The sequence below is a fragment of the Neovison vison genome, chromosome 3 (assembly GCF_020171115.1).
Source record: "Neovison vison isolate M4711 chromosome 3, ASM_NN_V1, whole genome shotgun sequence".
In the NCBI taxonomy this organism is placed as follows: Eukaryota; Metazoa; Chordata; class Mammalia; order Carnivora; family Mustelidae; genus Neogale; species Neogale vison.
This window is the reverse complement of record NC_058093.1, coordinates 180,454,969-180,478,222: the sequence shown is the minus strand read 5'-3', so window position 1 is coordinate 180,478,222 and position 23,254 is coordinate 180,454,969. Positions and strand designations below refer to the sequence as shown.

Below are 23,254 nucleotides of genomic sequence, written 5' to 3'. Positions count from 1 at the left end.
CTATTTATTCCCTCTAGTGTATTTTTAATTTCAGTTATTGAGTTCTTCATCTGTGATCGGCTCTTTTTTTATATTTTCTATCTCCTTGTTGAGGGTCTCACTGAGGTCCTCCACTCTTTTCTCAAGGCCATTAAATTCTCTAACAGGCACATTGCTTATCTCTATTTCATTTCACTCTCTTGCCATGATTTTGTCCTGTTCTTTTATCTGGGAGATAGTCCTCTAACTCTTCATTTTGTCTAACTCTGTGTTTCCATGTTTTAAGAAAGTCAGCTACATCTCATGCTCTTGAAAATAGTGGCCTTATGCACAAGAGGCCTTGTACCGCTCTGTGGTGCAATGTCCCCTGTGGACCAAAGCCTGGCTCTTCATGGGTGTCTCCTGCTTGTGACCCATGTTATTGTGGCTGAGCTGCATTTGCCTTCAGTCCAGTCACCTGTAGTAGCTCCCTCTTCCTGTGGTGGGCAGGGTTTGATCCCTATGCTTGTTAAGGCCCCAGTTTGGAGCTGCCTTGGGCTTGAGTTGGGTCAGAACAGATGTTTGTCAGAGCTACAGTCACACCAAGTGGTAGGGTGCTTTCCCTGCACTGTCCCCTGATAGGCTTTCATTGGTGGGCGGAGCCTGTCTGCCAACCGCCTGTCTGCCCTCAGCCTGCTGCTGGGGCCATAGGTGAACTGTTGTGTGTTGTTATCTCCCCCTCTCCCACAGTCAGGAGTAACTCTGGAGTGGTGCTGGCCCCTGCCAGGGCTGCTTGCATACAGTCATGCCTCTGGCACTGCTGAGGAATTGTCTCCTACAGAGGGCAGGTTAGAAGGGACATGTCCAAAGGAGAACACAAAGCTGGGGCATGTGGTGTTAGCAAGGTCTCCACAGGTGTGTTTGTAGGAGCCAGTTTGGAGAACTGTAGCCTCTTCTCCACAGTTAGCTATGGAGAGCCCATTCTGTCAGTCTTCAAGTCATTTTCTTGTTATTACACTAATTTAGGTTTTCTCTAGGTTTATCCATGGGATGAGGGGAGCTTGGGATTCCCCCCTACTTCACCATCTTCCCAGTATCCACTTTTTTGGCCTATCCACCTGTTCTTGTGATCAAACTTTCTTGAGGCACTGATGAAAATACTTTGCAATAACTGGAACATTCCAACCACCAGACCAAAATGCCTTGATAGCAGCAAAATGCCCAGAAGACCACATCCCACATGTCCCCTTCCCTGCCCACGATCACCCACTGAACACATACTGACCCCCATCCATGATCATGTGCTCTCTGCCCACTCTCTTGCACGTAGCCTGAATTCTCTCCCAGTGAAACTCTAGGTGTCCATCTTGTGGGCAGACCAACCAGTTGTTAAGGTTTGAGCTTACCACCTCCCCAGGCTGCTGGCACCCAACATATATTACTCCCTTTCTCTTTTCCAAATTTTCTCTGGAGTTATTGGCTTCTCTTGTGAGGAGTCCATCCAAGTGTGTTGGGCAAGCCCAGCCAGGGGACTATGCTCTGGATTTGTCCAGGCCCCTCAGGATTTCCTGGGATAGAGAAGTTGGCCACAGCAGTGCTCAGGGATCATCTATTTGTTTCTGAGTTAGTTGCTTTGACAGATTGGTCTGTGATACATGCAACAAATGCAGATAGAGCTGATGTTTTCAAAGTAGCCTTCCATGACTTTCTAGCAAATTAAGTGGGCTGAAGGCAAATACAGCAAAGAATCAAAGGTCGCTGGAAAGGGAATAAAGCCTGGAGTTTAATGTAAAAGATGGAATGACCCAGTCATTCCTACTCCCTCAGCTGCTCATCTACCAGGAAAGATGTCAGACTGGTAACGGGTAGATCAAGGTTTAACTTCTGGCAAAGTCCAAGATCCTTTACGTCCTCACTACACAGAAAACTCAGAACAGGTCTTAGGGTCCCAGGACCCTTCTGTACCTCTAAGAATTTCTTTGAATTGGGAGACTCTAGAGAAATAGTAAAACTGTCATCATTCTGACTCGGTCCTCACATTCCCTCTTACCACCTCCCACTTGCTCCCAGCCCAACCCCTTTCTTAAGAGGCACGAGGAAGGGACTTCAAAGAGGCCTTAAGAGGCATGGGGAAGGGACTTCAAAGCCATCTATGCATTTTTTCTTTCTTGTCAAAGCAACCACTTACCTTAAAGATCACTGCTTCCCTTGCCTCTGACTGGATTCATTACCACTATATTCCAAAAGCAGGGAGAAGGCATGAGTAGGTGATTCCCCAGGAATCTCTGGGTACAGGTAGGGTTAGATACCCTGAGAAATAGAGAGATAGCCTCCAGAAATTTGAGGGATGGGAAAGAATAAAGAGAAGAGAAAGATACAGAATCAAAGTGGAATCCTTCTCTCTCTCTCTTTTCATTAGTACAATAAAGCAAGAAAGGTGCTTGGGAGAGGAAAACACTATTGGTAACATGGCAGAAAGTCAAGGTCTAAATCAAAGGAAGTGGTCCCTTAGCCCTGGTGCTCTTATGAGAGCAAGCAGCCAGCGCTGCTCACTGCTGCCGCCCAAGAGAGGAGCAGGTTCTAAGTAGCAGCAATTAGGACAAACAGTAATTACGAAATTAAACATGTGTTAATCACCAAATACTTGACAATTTATATTTTAACGAACAACAATTAACCTACAATTAGGTGCATTCCATGCAGGTTACCATTGTGATTTGTACTTGTAGAATACTATTCTCCTAAAAATAGGACAAGCTCCACAGAAGGACTGCTATGGTGAGAACACTTTGCTAAAAAATATTTTGATACTCTAAATGCCAAGTTAAGATAACTTTAGGGGAAAGACTAAGAAAAGGAGAGATGCTCAAGGAAACTTACTATTGAGCAAAAGTGCTTGAGACAGTTGTGTCTACTTTTAGAGAAAACCTCTCCAAATACAACAACTGCAAAACTCAGACTCTGACCAAGTTGAGAACTACCAAATGGGTAGTAGCCAAAACGCAATGGGCATCCCCAATCAAAAAAGAGTTAAAGACAGGACAAAGGAAAGGAACCCAGTGCATCTGTCCCCAAGATGGGAGGTATTTTGAGCACCTGCTTCCCATGGTAGAGAGTCCAGAGCACGCTGATACTTGAAACACTCAGAAAACATCACCTCATTTTGTTTGTTTGTGTGTTTGTTTTTTTAAGGATTTTTTTAAAAGATCTAGTTATTTATTTATTTATTTATTTTTTTGACACAGATTGAGAGGGAGATCATAACAAGAGAGGCAGGCAGATCTCAGGACCCTGAGATCATGACTTGAGCTAAAGGCAGAGGCTTAATCCACTTAGCCACCCAGGCACCCCTAACCTTGCATTTTTGTATGACAGCAAGTTCTGGGATGTTCTCGGGGGAAAGAAATCTGGTTCACTTTATTTCACCTAGTTTCATGGAAGGATTCATTTCTGTAACCCCTTTTCACTGAGGTCCTTCTGCCTTTCCACTAATCACATTTAAGGAGTGACTTAGGGAGAAAGCACTCAGATATTAGCTATTTCCCTTCTTCTATCTACCATAATCTTAATCTCAATAAACTACTACTATTTGTGGAATGGCTAGAACATCCTAAATGTGCTTTTCCATTCCTCTTTAAACCCTGTACGGCCTTTATCTTTAGTCCCATAATTACTGAGTTTCCATAAGTTTAAGTCAGTTGCCCTAACTTATAAGTAGACAAGGCTGATACTTTAATTAGTTCTGTTTAACCCAAACCATATGTTCTACTATACTATGATGTTACCCAATTCCAAATAATATTATAATATGAAATATCTTTAAAACAGTTAATTCATCAATCCTAACTCATTATATCAAAGCTACTTAATAAAATGTGAAAAGCATCTTTTAAAAATAAAGTGCTATATGTTATGGATGAATGATATGTCCCTCCCCATTTCCATATGTCGGAAATATCCTCACAATGTGAGGATATTTGGAGATGGAGCTTTAGGGAGGTAATTCAGTTTAGATGAGATCATGAAGGTGGAGCCCCCAAAATTAGCATCCTAAAAATAAGAAGAATGAAGATAGGAGATCTTTTTCTCCAAATGCACACGTAGAGGAAAGGCCACTGAGACCCCTCTGAGAAGACAAGAAGGCGGCCATCTACAAGGCAGGGTGAGGGCCCTCATTAAGAACTGAATCTGTGAGAATCCTACAGGACTCACAGGCTCTGCAACCATGAAAAAAGAATGTCTATCATGAAGCACCCAGTCTTTGGTCTTTCTGTCATAACCTGAGCTTAGACAAAGGCAAAAACACAACTTAAGATCTGGATTTTGGTCAATGTCAAAACTAAACCAATGCATTAGACTCCAGAGGCTGTAAGATGCCCAAGAGAGTTCACACCTAGAGATGCTGGCTGGGCAGTGTTAACGTGAAAGAGAGGAAAATCACAGTTGATGTGAAAAGCACAGTTGAGCAGACCTACCTTCTGATCTTGCCTAGAATTTTGTCCCACTGCCTCAATCCTGCAGATGCCTGGAGGCTAAGGCAGAACCTTAGTGCAGGTACCAGAAGGGCAGTGGGAGCATCACAGACCTACTTCTTCTCTACTCTGGGAAGGTCTCCTCCAAAAGAAGTTTCCAAAAACACTTAGCCCCTTAGCTTAGTCTATCACATAAAAGTCTAGCTTAACCAAACCCACTTCCTCTCCTTCCATTTTAGTACTATGGAAGAAAAAATTTTGTTGGGGCCATATTTTTTTTAAATTATAGCACTGATTGCTAATATAGTTGTAAAAAAGGTTATTTGATAAATAGGATATATTCCCTGTGCAAGAAAAACTTTTTTTCTTTTTTTACTCTTTTGAATTTTATGTATAAAAATAGTACATATATATTGGAGAAAACTTAGAATATGACCAACCAGTGGTATAAAGAAAAAAAGTTCAAATCATCTGTTACCCTATTAGCTAGGGAGATATCACTTTTTAATATGTTTATTTCAGCATATACTTTAGCCTTCATTTTATTTTATATATATATATATATATATATATATATATATATATACACACACACATACATATGTTATTTTATATATATATATTTTGTCATATAAATATAATTTGAAAATTTAAAAATATAATATATAAAATTTAAATTGTAGAATTTATTGTTTTATACCAGTTTTTCCACTTAATGCTTAAAGTGAATCATTAAATGGTCTTCCAGGACATTATTCTTAATTGCTGCAAAATACATTTTCATACTGAGGTAACATAAATTAACTAACCCTCTAATGTTGGAAATAATACTGTTTCTGATTATTTCATTATTATAAATAATGAAATAATTATTATATATAATTATTTATATGTATAAATAATTATTATAGTTAATTATTTGCAAACATTCTTCCTTATTTCCTTGGGATGAATTGCTAAGAGTAGATAACTAATTTAGACCTATCTAAATTTTTAACACTTTTAAAACAAGTGTACTTTTAAGAAATTTTAACAATTTATGTGTATACCACTTAATTTAACAATTTGTATATGTACTATTCAAGACACATGAAATTTCTCAATCCTTTAATTCTAGAAACTGCTGCAGGTATAAGGGTACAGAGACAAATCAGGCACAACAGCGACAGCCCATCTATTCCCATTATCAAATCCAGGGATAGAGGAACTGGGATAGATACATCTTCCCTAACAAACAACAAACCCACAGAATGGATGCCCGGGTGTTGTTCCTGCCATTAGGAAGACAAGCAACCCTTGAGGAGACTAAGTTTTCCCCTTCCCTGAGTCTAGCCAAGCACCTCAATTTAATATGAGAGATGGTCTTGGATCCATATTCCAGCTGGCTCCTGAGCGAGCCAAAGGAATTAAGAAAGAGAAAAGCAAAATATCTCGATCCTCTTAATGAATCCTTTTAGCTTAAAATCAATTGAGTATTCTCAAAATCAAGATATTTTTTAAAGGTACTGTCAACAAAAGGGGAAAAAAGCACAAACTACCATTGTCACTATTTTCCCACCTTTGGTCCTAAGTCAGGACACACTTGTGATACAAAAAACTCTCTGCCAGAAGGGACATGAAATCAGGGTTCCTTCGGTACCACTTCTTAAGTGCTCCTGGTCTCCATCCTTTCATTACTTTCAATGAGAACTCCAACTGGGTGACATGGAACATCCCAAAGAATGGGAGAGCCACCCCTCCATGACAAGGACTCAGCCTATGCATGTTCTTTTCTTCCCATAGTTTACAGGGATGGGAACAGGACCCTGCACCTTGCTAGCTGGTCCATGAGGCTCACTTCCTAATGACTCATTTACTCCAGAGAGCAACTCATGACCAAGGATTCTCCTCTTTGAGATTCAAGTGCTATGTCTCTATGGGTCAAATATGCCTTACTTAACATCCCGCTTCTAGATAGCATTTCCTGCCCTTGTGTAGGTTACTTAAAACAACATTTTTGGTGTTTCCCTCCTCTTATTTTCTTAAAACAGTATATCCATAAACAAGTTTGAAAGGTGTTCTTTGCTCATTTCTCAAGGTAAACTATAAAGACTTAACGCACTCCTTAGCAAATAGCCCATGCTTCCCTAACATGGGTATTTGAAGTGGCGGGGGGGTGGGAGGTTGGGGTACCAGGTGGTGGGTATTATAGAGGGCACGGCTTGCATGGAGCACTGGGTGTGGTGAAAAAATAATGAATAATGTTTTTCTGAAAATAAATAAATTTGAAAAAAAAAACACCTACACTTCTTACACATTCTCTGATTATACTAATATAAAAACTGTGTTTTCAGAAGTTAGAAGATGCATCAAAACAGGAAATGAAAACGAAGAGCGTACCTGATAAAAATTAGGCCAGAATGTACTAATGGCCAGTTCTGCCCTGTTCCACGTGCGGGTAGGGTCTCCAGATATGTTCCAGATAGGATTCCCCAAAGGCCCATTATTGACCTTCACGTAGACATTGAGTATCCCAGGAGCAGCATTACTCTTGCTGGATACAAAATAGTGAAAATCAATGCAGTGGGTGTCATTTTCTTTCAGCTGAGGTAAGAGGAGGTGGGTTCTCTGCCCCTCAGGTCTCCCAGATGTGTTCACCAGCATGAAAGAGCCTGTGGAAAGAAAATCAATGGAGAGTTACAACCTGAAATACTACTTCCTGATCATCGCTCAAAGCCGTCATCATTTACATGGTGGGTTGACACTGCAATGCTATGGATCTTACTTAGGTTTTGAGAGCCCCATCTCTTTCACACCTTTTCACCTTAAAGAATTCTCAAGATCAGTGAATGGAAAGGTCCCTTGAACTTACTACATTCAGTCTCCTAAGTAACAAAAATATGCATAATTTGCTAACCTGCACTGATCACCTGGTAGTCACTAGCCATGTGTGGCTATTTACATTGAAATTAAGTAAAAACCCGTGAGTCCTCAGCCACACTGGCCACACTTCCAGTGCTGAAGGGGCTCCTGCGGTTGATGGCTACCACACTGGGAAAGCACAGATGTGGAACCTTCCTATCATCTCAAAAGGTGCTATGGAACAACACTGTTCTGTGAGGGTTCCACCATTCAGCAGTTGAGCACGTTAATATTCTCATGTAACCTAGAGAGAGAGAGAGAGAGAGAGAGAACAGACTGGCCTGATTTGTGGAATCTTAAAAAACTTTACTGGCTCTATGATGCTCCCTGTTGCCAATATAATAGAACTTTCTTGTAGTTCATTGCCACCAGCCCTTCCGCATTGCCATAACAGCTGACTTCTTGGTAGTGGAGGTGTTTTCAAGACTGGTAATGACTGAGTGTACTGATGCCATTGTTGTGCCAGTCAGAGGATGGTTGTGCTCAGAAATCTCTATGAGCAATGTGTATCTTTACATCCAAACCACCAGCCCACCCACGACTGCTGAAGAGTTTCCATGTGGATTCAAGCTTTCCAGATACCGTGACATCAACTGTGTCACTTGTCTAAGATCATGTCCCCATGTTTAAGATCATGTCTTAGATCAACAGAAATGTCAATTAAAATAATTACATGAGTTTTATATATCATAGATTTGCTTTTATCTTTCTTTATGTAAATGTAAAGTTTTTATGTAAACATAAAGAAAGATAAAAGCAAAATGTTCTAAGATAAAAGGGAAAACCGAACATCATAAAGCCTTTCTGGCAGAGAGGAAAAATGTATTGAAACTCTGAGGGGAAAGAACACCTAAATTTGGAGCATAAAGATGAAAAAAAAAATACTACTCACATATGGCTGGACTCATGTTTTCTATTGGGAGAGGAGACTATTCCTCAGCTGAGTATTCTTTTTAGAATTTCCATTATTATGAACCATAATTTTCAAGGATGTGTGTGTGTATATGTATGTTTTTGTGTATATTTATTTTAGTACACACTCAACGAATACCAAAAACATACATATACTACTAGAAGAAGATTTCTTTTTTATTTTATTTTATTTTTTCAGTGTTCCAAGATTCATTGTTTACGCACCACACCCAGTGCTCTATATAATATGCGCCCTCCTTAATACCCACCACCAGGCTCATCCAACCCTCCACCCTCCTCCCCTCCAAAACTCTCAGTCTGTTTCTCAGATTTCTTTTCTTGTCTACAAGCTGTGATTTCCCAAACAGCAAAAAGAGAAGACAGCCTTTCTCAGAGAATTATTATGAGGACAATATAAACAAACCATAAATGTAGGTATATCTTTTATAAACTAATAGGCTACTGTTATGGATTCAATACCAGACAATGTTTACTGATGGCTGTTAGCTCTATAGTGCCCTGTGTAAGGGGAGCTAGTAGTAATGGCATTAAAGATAAACCGGAATTGAGTCAAAGAGAGATCAGGAAGCTGTTTACCCAGGTTTTAGGATGAGTTAGTGGCCAAACCAAAACTTTGAGCCCGTAAGCTTCCAGCCCATCACTCACCCTGTTACACTCCAATAACCCCATGTTTCTTCATGTGCTGTTTGAGCGTATATGAAGAAAACAAACCCCTTCGCGACAGTGAAGGAAAATTACAGTCGCTCTTTGAAAATAGAGCAATTTTTCAAAAGATGAATGTTATGCACCTGGAAATATGAAAGCCAAGCCACAAGGGAAGGGTTATCTATGGAACATATATTCCAGTAATAAGGAAGAACTACAAATGTGATTTAAGAATGAGTTGGGGGCACAGAGAGGAAACAAGTGGCAAGAGCATATCATTGAAATGATTCAGGTGAGCCAGATTCTATAAAATGTAAAAATAAAAATAAAAAAATCTTCAAAATAGGCAGGTAGACCAATCCCCTCACAAGCCTAAAGCTGACTGTTAGTGTTTATGATATGAGTTAAAAATCATACTTTTCTGGGTAAATATAAGCAGATCTATTCCATATTTGATCATGTAGGGCTCTGTTACCTGCAACCTAGTTACAGTGCATTTTCCTACTGATAGGGCTGACCAGGACATGGCCTTGAGGTCAACGTTGAATCACCAAAACCTTGAGTACAAGTACTTCTTGCAGTGTTTCCATCAGTGAAACTCAGGCAGCCATGGGTAGTAAACACAACCATATGTAAAGGACGGCAGAAGCATGTATTTCCTGTATCCCGTGACATCTAGTTTGGATGCCTGGGTGAAGCTGAAACAGACAAGTCTCTTTCCACATGTTGGTATAAACTGGATAGCTTCCTACCATTACTGTTCAGGGAATCACCAGGAATCCCTAAAACACTATTCTCCTATCTGTGCAACCTATCCTCCATTATACTCCATTCCAGCATAAAATGCTCTGTCGGCTGTTTGCGATGTCTAAAGTATACAGACCTTTTTTTTCCAATTTATTTATTTTCAGAAAAACAGTATTCATTATTTTTTCACCACACCCAGTGCTCCATGCAAACCGTGCCCTCTATAATACCCACCACCTGGTACCAGACATTTTTAACTTGAGGTCGAGGTGAAATGCAGGTATTCAAAGTTATAAATACTCAAATGATCGTAATTTTTATACTCCTTTCTCCTTTTAACCTTTTTTAAGCCAGAAAACATGGTTTCTTTTGCTACCAGGTGTGCTTCGGTGATGCAGATGAGCTCAAATGGGATTAGCAAATAGGGGCATGACATCCCTCTAACACAGAAGTCCCTTGGGTTCATGTGTGACTTTTGGCAGGACATTAAAGTTTTTGAGTGATCTCAATAAAGGGCCTCATGATGACCTTTAAACAAAGATCCTTTCTTGCACAATGCCTCCACTCAGGGGATGAAGTGACAAGAAATTTAGTGGTTTCAAAAGCCATCCTCTCCACTCTGTAAAGTTGTCTGGGAAACTGCAAGAACAGAGGAAAAAACCTTGGAGCTTCTGCTCCCCTCCTGAGTTGAAAAGGAAAGAACGTTGACTGATGAAGAAGACAAAACCTGGACCCTATTTTTAAGTTGGCAGAAAGTGAAAGCTGGCAGAAAGTGATCTCTATTAGAAGGGACTGACTACAGTAGAAAGACGAAAACCAGAGCCTGAGGATACAGAGTGAAGGATGGAGTTACTGGGATTCTGAAAGTCAGATGGGAGTTGATGCGACCAGGAGTTTTTGGAGGGTTGTTACTGTTCATGTTGGTTCTCCAGCTACAGAGCTGCATAGCTTCTGAGTGACCAGCCCCAACCCCATTTCTCTCACAAACTCTATCATTTTCAGTGTGTGATTCTGCGAAATGAGTCAGAGATCTTCCAAGAACATGGATGTGGTACTGGAGGACATGCCTGCTCTATCCCCACCATCTTCTTCACCTATTCTGGCCTCAGGAAGCAATTCTGCTTTGACTAGTCACAAGCAAAGTTCTTCTACCTTTCAACAGAAGAAATGCCACCTGAGCAACACTATGGTCAACACGGAAGATTCTGGAAGAAAAGTCTCTCTTTTCCAAAGCCCTTCTCTGGGATATGGTCACCTGAGAAATCCTTTTTTTCCCTCTCAGTTGATATTTTTATGTAGCCTCCATAATTAATGATTAATGTATAAGGATACTTAGGACAATGCTTGCCAAATAGCGCAAGTTCAAAAATTCTTTTTTTTTTTAAAGATTTTATTTATTTATTTGACAGAGAGAAATCACAAGTAGATGGAGAGGCAGGCAGAGAGAGAGAGAGAGAGGGAAGCAGACTCCCTGCTGAGCAGAGAGCCCGATGCGGGACTCGATCCCAGGACCCCGAGATCATGACCTGAGCTGAAGGCAGCGGCTTAACCCACTGAGCCACCCATTACCATGACTTTGTTTTCCTCACGCCTCATCCAAATGTGTGGCTTCTTTAAATTATCTGCAATTTGTTAGCATTTCACTTGATATATTTCTGCCTGTCCACATCACAACCTTCCTGGTCCTATCCTATTTCATCTAAGTGGTAATTTTTAAGTTTCCTCTACTTTATTAAGAGAGGAACATTAGTATTGTAAAGGGTTACAAAACCTTCAACACAGTTGATCTTGCTTCTACATTAAAGCTCTGGGAAAAGGATCTTTATTTCTACATGTGGTCACGAGGACTTATCTCACAGCTTCAAAGTAGAGAAGATGACATTTCAGCCAACACAAGTATTTCCTGATGGTTCTACAATATTTTCTTATGGTAACTTTACGTGTGAAAGCGTGAACACTTAATGCTTAGCAGTCTGGCAAAACCAGAATCCTGGGGGTAAATACCCAGTTGGGCATACAGAAATGGCAGGTGGGAGGGAAGAGATGCCTTTTAATTGTTTGAATTTATCGCCTAACGGCTATGAAAGTAAAGTCAACTCGCCAATGTTTAAAGGATCCAAGGCATTTATATTCAATTTTAGATTATTAAGTCTGTTTTTTAAAAAATATTCCTATATGGCTGAATGTTTAATTTTCACCTCCTGCTTCAATGTTTTGACTGTGAGGAAATACATTTTCAAAGGCTAATTGGGTCTCCCTCAGTAGGTACTTCCTTACCTCAATTTTTTTTCCCCCAACAAAAAACACTCCAACTGGGCAAATAAATAAAAGAAATCAGAATTTAAATTAGCATAGAAATTCTGTTTGTGTTCAAATAACAAAACACCCTTAAGTCACAAGTGTAGAAGTAGAGAATATAACATTGCAGGCAAATGAAAAGAACTCCACGTAACAGAGCTGGCTTCAAAAGGGGCAGTTTTTTAAAAAGCACACTTTGAAGGTCTTTAAGAATAATTATTTTGGTTTCTCTGAAAAGGAAAACTTCGCTATGAGAACATGCAATATTCACATTCTTGAATCTTTGGGTGAATTAAATTTAGCTTAATCATATCCACTGGCAAATGCTTTTGATTGGACTATCTTCCATCATTGTTTATGACAGCAGCAATAGCTAGATATAATTAGTTATTCCCTTCTACCCCATCATTAAAATTTGCATTGGTGTGGTAGAGGCTCTAGATTTTTAAAAGCTAAGGAAATTGCATAAATTCTCTTCATACATTTCAGAAACTTTGTGAGCCCAACAAAAAAGGGAGCGTTTTCCATCATCCAGCAGGAAGAGAGAATGATGGGTGTTATTAAATACTTTGGCTGGTGGAGAAGCAGCATTTTATGAACTTGCAAGGGAGCAGATCTTCCACCCCAAATGTGTCTCTTTGGCATGGGGATTATTTTAAGCTGGTTATTCTTTTTTTTTTTCTTTCTCTGTTTTTAAAAATTCTTTATTCAAATTCAATTTAGTTAACACATATTGTATGACTAGTTTTGGGGGTAGAATTTAGTGATTCATCAGTTGCATAAAACACCCAGTGCTCATTTCAACAAATGCTCTCCTAATGCCCATCACCCAATTACCCTATCTGCCTCCCCTCCTCCCTTCCAGCAACTCTCAGTTTGCCTCCCTGTTTTCATCTTACAGTTTGCCTCCCTGTTTTCATCTTATTTTATTTTTCCTTCCTTTTCCCCTATGTTCCTTTATTTTGTTTCTAAAATTCCACATATGAGTGTGATCATATAATCATTTTCTTTCTCTGATTGACTTATTTCACTTAGTCTAATACCCTTTAGTTCCATCGATGTCATTGCAAATAGCAGGATTTCATTCTTTTTGATGGTTGAGTAATATTCCATTGCATATACATTCCACATCTTCTTTATCCATTCATCTGTCAATTAATATCTGGGCTCTTTCCATAGTTTGGCTATTGTGGACATTGCTGCTATAAACATTGGGGTACAGGTGCCCCTTTGAATCACTATGTTTGTATCCTTTGGATAAACACCTAGTAGTAGTTAGTTACTCTTAACAGCACACACAGGTGAAGTTCTCAAAACTGAGTAAAAGTCACCCTTGCCTAAGGGACACTTATCAGGGGAAACTCCATTTGTAACAGTGTCTCCCTTTCTGTACCAGGAAGAGGGGGATAACCACATTTCTAGAAACTCTTGTCAAATTTACAAACAACCTTATCCTTGTTGACTGCTTTTCCTTTCCTGATTCACCACTTCCAGCATCCTTGGTCTTTAGCTGAAGATGGTATTCAAGCTGATGGCTTCAGCCATTTCAGGAAGTTCCTTTTCTAGGGTCTCTCCCATATATACAGGAAGTATACAAGATATTAAACTTCTGTTTGTTTCCTCCTTTTAATCTGTTTTATATTAATTTGTTATATTAATTGATAGTAATTTAATTACTAGACCAGACAAAGAACCTAGAAGGTGTAAAGGAGCAAAATTTGCCACCCCAAAGTGTGTCTCTTTGACATATGGATTATTTTGAAGAAATGGAAGGCTCAGGAAGAAACTCTGACCCTCCCCCTAATTCAAAAAAAGAATTTAGATAGAGGAGCTGCTCCAAAAAGTGAGCCATCACCATAGAAAATAATATGAACTAGGTGTGGTGGATAGGGAGGAACTTAGAAAAGTCTGTTAACAATCTTCTCTATGTACCATTGTTTCTGCCTGATCCAGCAAACACTTGTTTGTCAAACACTAACTCTTTCTCATCTTCCTGTGAATTGTTTTTCTTCCCTTTGAAGTCTCTGATAACCACCTCCTTTTCTTAGCTCTGAATGGTGTATAGGCCCCAATTGCCTGACTCCTTGTAGGTTTCATATTCTTATGGAATGCCCTGTGTACATCTGTAACTAAGTTTTATTTTCTCCTGTTAATTTGTCTCATGTCAATTTAATTCTTAGATAAGCCAAAAAAAAAAACCCAAAAAACAAAAACAAAAAACAAAAAAAGCCCGCCTTGAATCACAGGAGAAAATATTTCCTCTTGACAAAGGCGAGAAGGGAAAATTTCCCACCCCCACAAATATTAATGTCACTCTAAAATTCACTTCTTAAGCCTCTTAATTTTAGTAAAAGTACACAGATCATTGGCCTTTCTCTTCTTTTGGCTGTTTTGTCTTCATTTTCTTTTTCTTCTCTGTGACATGTCTTCAAATTTGTATATTTAAAACCCAAAAGCTAAACAGAAAGTTTACAAGTTTCATTTTTGCTGGTGTAAATCCTGCCTCTAGTTTACAGGGCCATTCTGTTTTTCTTCTGACCTACTATATATACCAGTTGTAACAATTCAGCTATCTAGAGAAGTGCTTCTCGAACCACCTGTGATGAACGACCATTTTTCTAAAAATATCTGACGCATCTCAGATCAAATGTATGTAAAATGCAATAAACATGGATTTCCAAAAAAGAATCAATAAAAAGGCATGCAAAACGCAAGCCCATATTTGTTAGTAGATTAAATAAGTGTAAAACCACTCTTGTCAAATTTCTATAAAATTTCTGAAGACTTGCTCTCAATTTCTATAGTGGTCATGGGCAGGAACAGTATGCTGACCAGCTCTGATGTGCAGATGCCACCAAGTAGCAGGCTTAAAGTTCGAGTAGTATAGCAAACTGGGTTCCCAAGTACCCAAGTGTTTGTAATTTTTTTTCTTAACATGGGAGAAAAATACAGAGATGGACAAATTGAAAGAAAGGAAGGAAAAGAAATTCTCTAGTTTCTTAACCCAAAGATGAAGGCTATCAAGCTGATCCTTTTAGCTGTGAAAGAAATTGGTTAAAGAAGACACAAAGGAAGAATGGAAAGTGAATGGAGAGGGAAGAAGCAAACACAATCTTGGGTAATGGAAAGATAGCAGCGAGGCTATCTGTTCTGTTCTGAATTCAGAACAGAACCAGCTTTGAGGCAAGGGGGAGAGGAAGAGGGCTCCAAGAACACATCTTAGCTATTTTTAAGGAGAAAAGAAGAATGTAGGGAAGTCATGTGCCACCCAGTCCTTGAGCCAAGGGCTGCATTTATCCCATCTCATTAAGTCCTCCCAACAATAAAGACCACAGAAACACAGAAAACAGTTAGCTCATCAAGGGGTCCACCAACAACATCTGACGGAGCTAAAGGGAATATGAATTTTTCACATTCAGGCTCTAATAAAGGCAATGCTCTAAAACCAACATTTTCCAAACATGTGGACCCATCATGATACCAAAACATTGTATATGCACCCCAGTATGCAAGGGTGATGTTCTGTGTGCACACGTGCATTACACACACACACACACACACACACACACACACAGAACTTCCACGAAGAAATATGTGTCCCTATTTTTTCTTATCAAGTGTATGTATATTATACTCATGTTTCCTATTCTACTGTTTCATTTTGTGACATACAGACGAAAATGAATGCTGGACACAACTGACAACTGATTCCACAGCCCATGGATGCTTAAAATCATATCGCAACTCCTGTCCAAATAACCCAAACAAATAAGATCTACACTGTACTCTGCCGCCTTCATAAAAGAGCTTTGTATTTTTAATTTGTAATTTTAAATTTGATCTTATCCTTCAAATACCAAAATACCAGATTACATCCCTCCTCCTGCTCCCTCAGCCAATACCAACAATGGTCCTAAAAAATGTCTTTTCTGATGAGAAAGGAGGAAGTTGAAAGCCCGTGGAGAAATAAATGAACTTAGGGAGCAAAGCTTCAAGGGAACAAAGCCTCTGTGGGGAGCTGCCACCATCACTTTAAAAATACTTATTAGCACCCATTTCAGCCCAATGGAACCCCCTCTGTAGCCACATCCATATTCTGCAGACCAGATGACATGCATCCTTTTTCAGCTCCTGGGTCTTCCATGCCCCTCTTAAAAATGTACAAACTCTGGTACAAACATGAAATACTTATTTTGCAACCACTAGCGAGTACAACCTTAATTAAAAGAAAAATTCTTTTTACCCAAATATCATATCCACCTCTCTGTTTTGCCCTCTCTCTTGTCTTTCTCTTGGATTCTCGAATATTATTTGTCAGGTGCACTAATTTTGGCCATGGTCCTAATATGCTGGTGAACATACATTAAGAAGGTAAAGAAGAAACACCATATCACAGGAAAGCCCCAGCAAAACTGTGTAACTATGCCATTTCCTCACTTCCCCAGTCCAGGTGGCACTTTCCTTGGGAGAGGAGGGGATGTGGAAGAGAACTTCTTACAAGTCTGACCAGCTAGTACCCAGAACTCTGTTCTCCCCAAGGGAATGCCACAGCAATAGGTGCTATAAAATTAATAATAAGCATAGCTAAAGCCTAGCATACACCTAAATAGTAAGCATCATGAGCATAGCATATACGAAAATGTGCGTAAAACACTTGCTTCAAGATACTTGTACTGAAGACCCAAAACATATGCAGTTGTCAGCTTAGTGATTCATGGCATAACTGAGTGGGTATTTTTATTATTTACTGTTCATAAAGATACTGAGCTGCCCAAAATAAATTCACTCTCCTTACCTGGTCAATTTTAGCCACGGTGGGATATATCTGAGTGACCATTATATACTGGGCATTTTGAGAACTGTGAACAGTAAAACCTGAACCAATTCCTCCAGCAAGAAATCTCACAGCTATAATCATATTTTAGATATTTCAGCACAGAAAGAAAAAAAAATGCACAGAATTAACAAATCTGATCCATTAAGTTGACCAACATTTACATAAACCACAATCTCAAGGGCCTGTAAAATTTGTGGATTTATAACTGTTAACCAGTGGGACTCCATGGTGGCTCAGTTGCTAAGCGTCTGCCTTCGGCTCAGGTCATGATCCCAGGGTCCTGGGATCGAGCCCCGCATCGGGCTCTCTGCTCAGCAGGGAGCCTGCTTCCCCCTCTCTCTCTACCTGCCTCCTTGTGATCTCTCTCTCTGTCAAATAAATAAATAAAATCTTAAAAAAAAAAATAGAACTGTCAACCAGTAACTGTTTTAAAAAAGAGTTTTGAGACAGGGAGGAAAAAGAAAATAAGATAAAAACAGAGAGGGAGACAAATCCCAAGAGACTCTCAATCATTGGAAACAAACAGGGTCGCTGGAGGGGACATGGGGGTGGATGGGGTAACTGCGTGATGGATATTGGGGAGGGCACATGATGGAAGGAGCACTGGGTGTTGTATGCAATTATGAATCACTAAATTCTACCACTGAAATTAATAATACCCTACATAGGGGCGCCTGGGTGGCTGGGTTGTTAAGTGTCTGCCTTCACCTCAAGATATGATCCCAGGGTCCTAGGATTGAGCCCCCACATCGGGCTCCCTACTCAGAGGGAAGCCTGCTCCCACGCCCCCTGTTTGTGTTCCCTCTCTCACTGTCTCTCTCTCTCTCTCTCTGTCAAATAAACAAAATCTTTAAAAGTAAAAAAAATAAAAAAGAATACACTATATATTAACTAACTTGACTTTAAATAAAATATTTTTTTAAAAAGAAGGCATGAAGAGACTCAGAGCAAATGGAGGGTACTCTGGGGGTTCCATTAGAGAAGTACTGTGCTCTCCTTTCATAAGGAAAGTAAAGCTTTACTGAGTACTAACTCCCGTTGCATTATGTCATCCAAACTGCTTGCCTGACTTAGCTGGAAAATACTATGTGTGTGCTTTATAATTTCTAAGTAAAAAACAAATAGAGTAAAGCAAACAAACCCTTTTAACTATCTGCTAATGTTAATGACTGTATCTTGGGAAATAAGCCACATGTACAATGGGGAAGTGACAGGTATACTGTTCAGAACTTTCTTAAGAGACTGCTTAATTTCCCATACATCAGGTTTTTCATTGATTGACATCTTAAAAATGAGTTCATTTTTGTTCGAAATCTCAGAACGACACAAACCGTCACAATATAAGCATCTGCCACAATTACTGTTGATTTAGAGAGGATTTTTTTTCACATGTGTATCTGTTAACAGGCTAAACCATGTCTTGCTTTAAGAAGAAATTATACAGTTAAGCTTCTATATAAAATGTAAATCAAACTTAACTGTTTAAAAAATGCATCAACTTTGACATTTTCAGTTTACCAGAAGCCTGCTGGTGGTGCTCAAGAGGAGTTCAGCTAAATCATTCTTTGTCATAAAAAATATTTCCCAAAACACTCTAAGGGTTCTGTTAGCAACCATGATTGAGAGCTCCCCATAATCCTGGAGAAGGGGCCGAAGATTTTGCTTAAGATGTTTCATCTTGGGCTGGGGACAGAAAGCCAGAGCCAAGCAGGGACCCTTGATCAGAGGACAGAAGGAAGGAGTTATCGAAACTCGACAAGGTGAGTCAGGAGGGGAAATTATACTGGCCTCCACACTGAACTGATAATATAATATCAAATTTAGAAGTGATCAAAACAGTCTGGAATTCAAGGTATCTGTTGGATTAATTAAGCAGCAACAACATCAAGATACCAATAAATAAATAACAAATAATATGAAGAGACAATTTGCATCAGCAAAAATACAATTAGTGAAGAGACGTCTGGGAAAAATATTCATCTTCACCACTAAGTCATGAAATTTAAATTAAAGCAAATGTAGGTTACAATTTTAAATGGAAGCTTCTTAGATATGTAAAACTTTCCCGACTACACATGTGTGAGGTTCTGGTGAAGATCCCGCCCGTGTTCAGATAGGAAGCCCTATCACTGGATATAGAATTCCAGTAGTAAAGACCATAAAGACAGTCATACTCTTTGCCCTTTTAGGGCAGGTTGGGAGAGAAACCTACAAATCTTAACTTAGCATTATGTGACCTTATGAAAAGCAGCTTACACTTGAGCTGACTCATGGACAGTGGGGAAAAAAGAACACCTTATTTGAATGACCTTCTGGAGGCCAGAGGGACTAGTGAGGATCAAGTCCTCATCCTGGTGCAGGATAGGACACAGGGGCCCCCTGAGCTTCGTGGGGAGCTGAGCCCTGCAGCCACACAGCCTGTGTTTGGATAGTGACTCAGCCACATACTGGATGCCACTGAGCAAGTTAGCGAACTCCACTATGCCTCAGTTTCCTAACCTAGGATGTAAAGATAAAACTATTCCCATCTCAAAGAGGCTGTTCAGTGATTAAATGAGATAATTCACATAGAATCCTTCTTAGCAAAGTGCCTGGCACATACACAGTATGCAGGTGCCAAAGTTTGGCTAAGTGTATTTGGGCTTGGCTTAGCCAGACGAAATAGCTGGGTGACTACTTCAAGGTCATTACGTGTATCAGTGATCACATGATTACACAGCCTGCCCCCATCCATATCTATTCAATGTAATGAGGTCAGTGATATAAACCAAGTCTGCCACTTGGATTTATTTTCAATATCTGAACATTAATTTTCAAATATACATAATCATTCTGGATATTACTCAGGGTGAAATATCTAAACATTAAAAATATGTTAAAGTTCTACCAAATCCACTGAAATACAAATGTACATTTTTTTATTACAAGAGTAAAATGCAGAGCACCTGGGTGGCTCTGCTGGTTAACCCTCCGACTCCTAATTTGGGCTCAGGTCATGATCTCAGGGTCGTGAGATCGAACCCCATGACTGGCTCCATGCTCAGCACAGACTCTGCTTGAAATTCTCTCTCTCTACCTCTGCATCTGCCCTTCCCCTGCTCGTGTGTGCTCTCTCTCTCTTTATATCAAAATAAATAAATAAAATCTCAAAAAAATAAAATGCTACAATAGTTAATGGGAATTGTGAAAGCTATTAATTGCACTTATAATACTATTAAAAACTTTCAAATAGTTACATAGGTAAATATATCAGCTATTCATATGAGGAGTAACAACACCAAACATATGTATAATATTTAATATGCACCGGCATTCTTCTAAGTGCTGTACCTGCAGTAACCCTTTTAAATCTTACAGAAGACAAGAAAGCTGAGGTGTACAGAGGCAGAAGTTAAGTAACTTGTTCAAGGTCTTGCAGCTAGTTAAATGGCAGATGTGAGATACGGCCTCAGGCAAATATGATACCACGTGGCCTCTCAGTTTTGAAGCTGTATTTAAATTAGATTTTATTTTATTTTATTTTTAGATAATTTTAGGAAGAACATTATATCCTCTTGAGTCAATACCTATATACCACATATAGTATATACAGTGTGTATTTTATATATATACAAATCTATCTATCTATCTATATATCTATATATATATTACACACACACACACACGCGTGTGTGTATAAAGAAGTAGAGTCCAGTTATGAGAAACTTCAGGCTCCAAGGGAAAAGGAAAAGTTGCTCACTTTCAGGTGAATAAGTCCCAGCTAGCCTGCTGGAGGAAGGGGACCCCATGAGGCAGAGCTACGCTTTCCCACCCAGCCCAGTCAACCTTATACCTTATTGCTCATGCGTGAAGGAGCTCAGCCAAGAAGAGCCACACACAGCCCCCAGAGCAACAGAACCCCTCAGCTGAACCCAGCTCCAATGACTAACACACAGAATTGTCAGCTGTGGGTATTATTTTAAGATACCGAGTTCGGGGGCACATTGGTGGCTCGGTCTGTAAAGCATCAGACTCTTGATTTCAACTCAGTTCGTGATCTAAGGGGTGTGAGACTGAACCCTGCCTCGGCTCCATGCTGGGTGTGGAGCCTACTTAAGATTCTCTCTCTCCCTCTCCCTCTCTCTCTCTAAAAACGAAGATACCAAGTTTGGGGACAGTGTGTTATGTAGCTAACAATATCTGGTTAGCTAACAAAGCTAACAATATCTGGCTGAATCTAGGTGAGCCATGCACAGAGGTACGTTTCCATCCTGTGTACTAGAAACGTTTTCGTAATTTAAGTTTTAAACAATCGAAGAACTTTATAAAAAGCTAACGGTATCTTAAATGGCCACACACTAATACCACTCAGGTAACAGTGTTTTTCCTTCAAAACTTTATTTTATACACACAAATGAACATTTACACATCTGAGGAAAGTGCTTTTTTTTCCCCTTAGCTTTTCCCTATATTTTTGAAAAAATAATCCAAAAATAGTAAAAATAATAACCTATATTTTTCAAAAAATAAAAATATATTTATCAAAATAATAATAATTCATATTTTTAAAAAATAAAAATATATTCATCAAAATAATAATTCATATCTTTCAAAAATAAAAATATATTTATCAAAAGAATAATGCTTCATGTTTTTTCAAAAATAATAAAAATAATTAAAAATAATTTTCCAAAAAATAATGAAATAATAATTCCTATATTTTTCCAAAAAATAATAACATATTTCTCTGTTTTGTCCTTTAATCAATAATTTAACATGGACAACTCTTTAAGCCAAAATGGACCCAGCTCCGTGTTTTTAATACCCACTACTACAAAGCATCATCTAATAAAACAGCCACTCATATGAACGCACTGAGATTGTTACTTCTGTAGAATAGGGTTCTGCTGGCCCAATCTGCTGGCCAAAAGAGATATATATTTTTAATTTTCCAATGTTTTGATTCATTGGATATAAATACTAAACAAGTGTTCCAAACATGAAAATAGTAATTTTTTATTTATTAATGATAATGGTCAGTGGTTTACACAAAGTGGTTCTGTTACTTCAGCTAACAGCAGACCGGCTAAGGGAACAGTGGGTTTGAGCCCAGAGGAAGCTGTCTTGCGGCCTGATCGGTTCTCAGTATGGTTGTGGCCGTGACTTCCTCTTCACATTATCACTGTTGCCACTGAATCTTTATAGCTTGCCTGCTATGTGCTGCTCACTGTGCAAAGTACTTCATACCCATTTGTTTATTTGATCCCCTGAATAACGCATTGAGGAGAGTATTATAATTATTTTATATTCAGAAGGGCTAAAAATCCTCCCCAAGGTCACACAGAAAACCAGGACTTTAATCCAGTCCATCTGATTCTAGGGCTGATATTTTAAACCAACATGTGATCAAGATTTTGTAGCATGCTGCAGAGTCAGATAACCAAATATTTGTGGTGTATGCTATGCTCTCTGGAGAAAATTAAAAATAGAGGAACCACAACAAAATACACGAAAACTTATCAGGGTGATCAGCTTTGAATTACAACTCCTAAAAAATAAAATGAGTTGACTTTCAAATCACATGAGTTATTTCTTCCTTAAAAACAGAAATTAAAACCCACCCTGCTTAAGATGACAGTATGGAGCCAAAATTAGTTCTATTATTTTTTTCTCAAGTAAACAAAAGAATTAGTTACAAATGCAAAATAAAGAGATATCTATTTCTTTGAAAACTACCAAGGTTCACTAGAAAACATGAATTTTAAATAAGACATGTAATAGAGTATGAACAGATCGATCCCTGGATCTCCTCAGAAGCCCAGAGGATACTGTTTATTCTGGTTGCTTCCTAACGCAATAAAATGTTATAATAACACTCACGTGGTTTTACTTAAAAATGCGGTTTAAGGTCAAATCATTCAAAACACAGATGTCCAATTCCCTTAGTTTACACAACCCTAGAGAAGACAAACATTGTCTGCTGAAAGAGCCTGGGGGTCAGAAATATTCAGGATGATTCGTAAAGGTATTTCATGCTAAGAACATTCCATCTTCCTCCCCAACAAAGAGTCCCCCATTCACATGTTTTGTCAAGAGTCACCATGAGAATCATTTCCAGCATTTGTCACTATACAAATAACACACTCATGGCTGCTGCTAACTAAAGGGGAAGAAATGTCAAAGAATTTGAGATATGGATTACCTTAGGCATTTTTATTCATGATCAGTGTCTCTTGTGTTTAACCCATGAACAACTTTGTAGATAACTCACAAAAGGTATTTCTCTTAATCCAGATGGAGAAACAGACCATGTGGACATAAACACTGAGTAGACTTACAAAGCGAAATGAATGTAAGTGCACAATACTATAATTTTTTTCTGTTAACACATTGGTGAAATATTAGAAACAGCAGACCGATGACAACAGACCAACACAGGGCAGTGATATTGGAGAAGTGGGGAAGGATTAAAGGATACTTCAAG

The 23,254-nt window shown here is 39.0% G+C and overlaps 1 protein-coding gene across 10 annotated transcripts in view; it reads right to left on the bottom strand.

Moving 5' to 3' along the window:
* The window catches only part of PTPRM (protein tyrosine phosphatase receptor type M), a 780,862-nt gene that overhangs the window by 479,603 nt on the left and 278,005 nt on the right, over window positions 1-23,254 (bottom strand). For all 10 annotated transcript variants that reach the window (XM_044243376.1, XM_044243377.1, XM_044243378.1 and 7 more), the window contains one exon: window positions 6,810-7,081. In XM_044243376.1, the coding sequence (XP_044099311.1) occupies window positions 6,810-7,081 (272 nt within the window). The remainder of the gene's footprint in view (window positions 1-6,809; window positions 7,082-23,254) is intronic.